A 6,761-nucleotide genomic window follows, 5' to 3' on the forward strand; every position below is an offset into this window, starting at 1 on the left:
AGCGCGTATTAAAGCGCGTAATAAAGCGCGTATTGAAGCGTGTAATAAAGCGCGTATTAAAGCGCGTGATAAAGCGCGTGATAAAGCGCGTATTCAAGCGCGTGATAAAGCGCGTGATAAAGCGCGTATTCAAGCGCGTATTCAAGCGCGTATTAAAGCGCGTAATAAAGCGCGTATTGAAGCGTGTAATAAAGCGCGTATTGAAGCGCGTAATGAAGCGCGTAATGAAGCGCGTAATGAAGCGCGTAATGAAGCACGTAATGAAGCGTGTAATAGTGTGAAAGGGTTATGTTTACATTTGAAAAATGTAAAGTTCTTTTTGGGTGAAACTGTATCAGGGTGTAATAAAACAAAGAGGAATTAAAATAAGTTGAACTGTTTACCAATTCCTGAAGAGCCGAGGAAGAGGAAGACCAGCGGATGTTCTTCATCATACCAGCCATTCTCCTTCCTCCTGATCGCTGTGAGGGGGAGACAGGGGGCGGGGCTTATATTATTATAACTACAAAATTGTAAATAATTACACTTACTGTCTTACTGAGATGATGTGAACACTGTGCATGAACAAGAGAAAGAGAGAAAACAGAGAGAGACAGCAAAAATAAAGAGAAAAAGAGGAGAGAGAAAAGAGAAGAGAGAAGTGAAGAGAGAGAGAAGAGAGAGAAGAAGTGAAGAGAGAGAAGTGAAGAGAGAGAAGAGAAGAGAGAAAAGAAGTGAAGAGAGAGAAGAGAGAAAAGAATTGAGAGAAGTGAACAGAGAGAAGTGAACAGAGAGAAGAGAAGAGAGAAGAGAAAAGAGAAGAGAAAAGAGAGAAGAGAAGTGAAGAGGGAGAAGAGAAGAGAGAGAGAAGAGAGAAAAGAATTGAGAGAGAAGTGAAGTGAAGAGGGAGAAGAGAAGAGAGAAAAGAATTGAGAGAGAAGTGAAGAGGGAGAAGAGAAGAGAGAAGAGAAGAGAGAGAAGAGAAGAGGGAGAAGAGAAGAGAGAGAGAAGAGAGAAAAGAATTGAGAGAGAAGTGAAGAGAGAGAAAAAAAGAAAAGAGTGTGAATAGAAAAGAGATTTCTTTAATCAGCGCTCAGACTCGTACTAGATCAGAAAATTCTGAAATTATATTCATATCAACTCGAATGTTTCACACAGATTATCAATAAAACACAAACACTCAATCCCTCCTGATGGTGTTTAATAAATGTAAGATGAACACGTGTGCTGATTTTCACACGTGTGAGTGACGTGAAGCTGAATAACGATAAACCTCAGTAACGAAGGAAATAATTTCACTTTTTGTTTTTTGGATAAAAGTTACAAAATTTTGTTGAAACATGTCTGAAACTCACACAGGGTCAAACACACACACGCACGAACACACACACACACACGCGCACGCACGAACACACACACACACGCACGCACGAACACACACACACACGCACGCACGAACACACACACACACGCACGCACGAACACACACACACCCCTCCCCTCTCTGCCCTCTCCCTCTCTCTCTCCGGTCCACCATTAGCTCAACGCTAATTCCATTAGCCTGCACCCTGCTGCAGCCAGCTAATCGTGTTAGCATGGATCCGGCAGAGGTGCCTCAGGAACAAGGGCTACGATAACGCACCGTTGCCATAACAACCAGTGTGTGTGTGTGTGTGTGTTCAAGTAAAAGGAGACAGAAATAAATATATAATGAATGAGCAGATTGTTCGTTTTTTGGGGGGTAACAGGGTCAAAGGACCTCGAGGTCGAGGAGTGTGAGTGTGTGTGTGTGTGTGTGTGTGTCTGTACGTGCATGTGTGTGTCTGCGTGGGCAGATGTAGCCATGTAAAGTTACAAAAGGCCCCATGGTAACAGTAATAATAATAATAATAATAATAATAATAATAATAACAACAAACACCTGCTCAGATTGCACGAGTTTAAGGGCATGGGTAATTATGTGATGATCGATTATAAGGTTCGATCTCAGGTTTCCACTTAGGATGCATTAGATCCAAGATGGCGGCGCACACAGTTGCTGCGGCTCACGGCTCTCCTTTCCAGTGCTCTTTTTCGTTGTTTTTGTATTATTTCTTTATTACTTGTTTGAGCATTATCGGTTCCACGAACATCCGCTATACAAGTCAGAACCTTATGGATATTGGGGACCAACACCGCATACCTATTACGAGAATGTTTCATCACACGCACAACATCCCAGACGACATAGCGAGATTGCCGGGCTCTCCGTGGATTGTTGTCGGGTCCAGAAGGCGGCGCAGACGGAGGAGGGAGAGGAAGCAAAAGCGGGGATGCAGGTCCGGTATTATGCTAAGGCTAAGAAAACAAGCACACAAGCCACCTTTACCGAGCCTGTTTCTCTCCAATGCCAGATCCCTAGTGAATAAAATCGACAACTTGGAATTACAACTAGCTGGAAATCGCTACGTTCCCGACTGCTGTGTTTTGATTATTACTGAAACCTGGCTTCATCCGAGGATACCCGATGCTAGCATGCAGCTAGCAGGTCGTACTATGCTTCACTGGGACAGGACTGAGGACTCCGGTAAGAGCAGAGGGGGGGGGCTCTGTATGTATGTACATGAGAATTGGTGTAACAACGGAACAATGATAGACAAACATTGTTCCCCTGACCTCGAGTACATGTCCTTAAGATGTCGGCCCTTTTTTCCACCGAGAGAGCTAACAGTGGTGATTATCACGGCTGTGTATATTCCACCCGACGTCAATGTGAACACGCCGCTCTCTCTCCTGTTGAACACCATAAACGAACAGCAGCGGGCTTACCCCGACGGTGTTCACATAATTGCAGGAGACTTTAATAAGGCGAACTTGAAGACTGTATTCCCGAAATTCTATCAACATTTTAAGTGTTTTACTAGAGGGGCGAACACTCTGGATCATGTTTACTCCAACATTAAGCACGCGTATAGAGCCATACCTCTCCCCCACCTCGGCCAATCAGACCATCTCTCCCTCCTGCTCTCCCTTGCCTACACCCCCCTCAGACACTGTCAAGACCACTATAAAGACTGTTACCACCTGGCCTGATGATGCATTCTGCAAACTACAGGACTGCTTCGAACAGACAGACTGGGATTTGTTTGAACATCAAGAGCTAGAAACATTAACAGGAACGGTACTGGACTACATCAAGTTCTGTATCGGAAATGTGACTGTGGACAAAAACATTCGGGTTTTCCAAAACCAGAAACCATGGATGACCAAACAGGTCCGCACACTACTCAAAGCCCACGACGCTGCCTTCAGGTCTGGTAATAGAGCTCTGTACAGAGCCGCTCGTGCCAATCTGAAAGGTGGTATTAAGGAAGCTAAGGCGGTCTATAAGAGGAGCATAGAGTCCCACCTGTCCAGCAAAAAATAAACGAGAGGTGTGGCAGGGCATACAGAACATCACGAACTACAGAGGCCGTGAGGCGACAACAGGAGACCTGAGTGCGATTCTGGCAGAAGAGCTAAATTGCTTCTTTGCTCGCTTTGAAACATCACAACAACAGCACTCATCTGCTCCAGCCCCACCTCCACCCTCATCTGGCCCCCGTACCAGTCCAGCCCTGCCTCCATCCCCTCCTGGTTCCTGCACCACTCTACTTACTGTGAGGGAACACGATGTTAGACGGATGTTTCTGGCAGTGAACCCCAGGAAGGCTGCTGGCCCAGACGGTGTACCTGGTAACGTGCGCAGATCATGTGCCCACCAGCTTGCCCACATCTTTACCAGAATCTTCAATCTCTCCCTGGCCCATGCAGTCATCTCGGCCTGCCTAAAATCAGCCACAATCATTCCAGTGTCAAAGAAGTCACCCACCACTAGCCTGAATGATTATCGTCCTGTGGCCCTCACTCCAGTTATCATGAAGTGCTTTGAGAGATTGATTCTTCAGCACATCAGGGACTACCTCCCCCCAGATTTCGATCCTTTTCAATTTGCTTATCGTGCAAACAGATCCACAGAGGATGCTATCGCCGTAGCTGTCCACTACGTGTTGAGACATCTAGAGCAGCAACAGAGCTACGTCTGGATGCTTTTTGTGGATTACAGTTTGGCTTTTAATACAATAATTCCGGACATTCTCGTCACCAAATTGGTCACCCTTGGCCTCCCCCGCCTCACGTGTGCCTGGATAAAGGACTTTCTCACCAACCGGTTCCAGACAGTGAGACTCGGAACCCACCTCTCCTCCACACCCACGTTGAGCACAGGTTCTCCACAGGGCTGTGTGTTGAGCCCCCTCCTGTACTGTCTCTAAACATATGACTGTAGACCAGTCTACAACAATAATCTTATCATCAAGTTTGCTGACGACACCACAGTGGTCGGACTCATCTCAAAAGGAGAGGAGGCAGCCTACAGAGAGGAAGTCCTAAACTTGGCAGCCTGGTGTTCAAAGAACAATCTGACTCTAAACACCAAGAAAACCAAGGAACTTATTGTAGACTTCAGAAAACACAACACGGAGCTGGCCCCCCTCTTCATTAATGGTGAGTGTGTGGAGAAGGTCCACACCGTCCGGTTTCTTGGCGTCCTTATCTCTGCAAACATCTCCTGGACGGACAACATCACAGCGGTTATCAAGAAGGCTCAAACGCGGCTACACTTCCTGAGGGTTCTCAGGAAGTACAATCTGGACTCCAATCTGCTGATCTTCTACCGCTCGTCCGTCGAGAGCTTGCTGACATACTGTATCACGGTGTGGTACGGTAGCTGCACCGCAGCAGACAGGGAGAGGCTTCAGAGAGTAGTAAGAGCAGCACAGAAGATCATTGGCTGCTCTCTCCCCTCCCTGATGGATATTTACACTTCCCGTTGCCTCAGCAGAGGAAAAACCATCATTAAGGACAGTTCTCACCCTGGCTTTGATCTGTTCAATCTGTTGCCCTCAGGGAGACGTTACAGGTGCATCAAAACAAGGACTAGTAGATTTAAGAATAGTTTCTTCCCGAAAGCTATTACCATTATAAACAAATACATGTACTGAGTTCACAGCATATGTATATATTGTCTCAAACTGTGCATTTCATAGTACCCCCCCCATCCACCCCAATATCTATCTTGCATATCTATCTTGCATATCTTGTATATCTTGTTTATTTATTTTGTTTATTTATCTTGTTTATTTGTCTGTGTATTATCTGTTTATTCTTCTTGTGTATTGAATGTACATGTTTGCACGGAGCAAAAAGGAGTGGCTCTTAATTTCATTGTACATATGTATAGTGACAATAAAAGGCATTCATTCATTCATAAAATACATCACAATATTCTACACACTAAAATACTATCATCACCATCAGATCTAAGATAAAGGCAACCTGAGTAAACACAATACAGTTTTTAAATGAAGTAGCTGGACTAGACGTAACCAGGCCTGATTACTGCAAACCCTGTTCAATCACATCTACACTTAAATAGAACTTTCTCAACGGCATGAAGTTGGTTAAAAGGTAACACTGAAAGAAATTCAGAACTGATGAGGAAGAAGATGATTGAAATACATCAGTCTGGGAAGGGTTACAAAACTATTTCAAAGGCTCTGGGACTCCAAAGAACCACAGCGAGAGCCGTTATCTCCAAATGGAAAAACTCTGCACAGTAGTGAACCTTCCCAGAAGTGTCGACCTTCCAAAACTCCTCCAAGAGCACAGCAACGACTCATCCAGCAAGTCAGAAAAGAGCCAAGGACAACATCAAAGAACCTACAGGCCTCTCTTGCATCAATAAAGGTCACTGTTCATGACTCCACTATCAGAAAGACTCTGGGGGAAAACGGCTCCGTGGAGGAGTGGTGAGGAGAAAACCACTGCTGACCCAGAAGAACATTAAGACTCGACTGAATTTCACCAAAACCCATAACCGATTATTCAGAGTGATATCGGCCGATACCCATAACCGATTATTCGGAGTGATATCGGCCGATACCCATAACCGATTATTCGGAGTGATATCGGCCGATACCCGTAACCGATTATTCGGAGTGATATCGGCCGATACCGATAACCGATTATTCGGAGTGATATCGGCCGATACCCGTAACCGATTATTCAGAGTGATATCGGCCGATACCAGTAACCGATTATTCAGAGTGATATCGGCCGATACCCATAACCGATTATTCAGAGTGATATCGGCCGATACCCATAACCGATTATTCAGAGTGATATCGGCCGATACCCGTAACCGATTATTCAGAGTGATATCGGGCGATACCGATAACCGATTATTCGGAGTGATATCGGCCGATACGATAACCGATTATTCAGAGTGATATCCACCGATAAGCGATTATTCAGAGTGATATCCACCGATAAGCGATTATTCAGAGTGATATCGGCCGATACCCATAACCGATTATTCAGAGTGATATCGGCCGATACCCATAACCGATTATTCAGAGTGATATCGGCCAATAACCGATTATTCAGAGTGATATCGGCCAATAACCGATTATTCAGAGTGATATCCACCGATAAGCGATTATTCAGAGTGATATCCACCAATAAGCGATTATTTAGAGTGATATCGGCCGATACCCATAACCGATTATTCAGAGTGATATCCACCGATAAGCGATTATTCGGAGTGATATCCGCCGATAAGCGATTATTCGGAGTGATATCCACCGATAAGCGATTATTCGGAGTGATATCCACCGTTAAGCGATTATTCAGAGTGATATCCACTGATAAGCGATTATTCGGAGTGATATCGGCTGATACCCATAACCGATTATTCAGCGTGA

At 45.0% G+C, this 6,761-nt stretch overlaps 1 protein-coding gene across 1 annotated transcript in view; it reads right to left on the reverse strand.

Moving 5' to 3' along the window:
• Positions 1-345: 345 nt before the first annotated feature.
• Positions 346-6,761, reverse strand: part of LOC128635301 (caseinolytic peptidase B protein homolog) — a 34,502-nt gene continuing 28,086 nt past the window's right edge. The window contains exon 4 of the mRNA XM_053687483.1: positions 346-461. Within this exon, the coding sequence (XP_053543458.1) occupies positions 361-461 (101 nt within the window). The 3' untranslated portion in view covers positions 346-360. The remainder of the gene's footprint in view (positions 462-6,761) is intronic.

This window comes from Ictalurus punctatus, chromosome 17 (genome assembly GCF_001660625.3).
Source record: "Ictalurus punctatus breed USDA103 chromosome 17, Coco_2.0, whole genome shotgun sequence".
Taxonomy (NCBI): domain Eukaryota; kingdom Metazoa; phylum Chordata; class Actinopteri; order Siluriformes; family Ictaluridae; genus Ictalurus; species Ictalurus punctatus.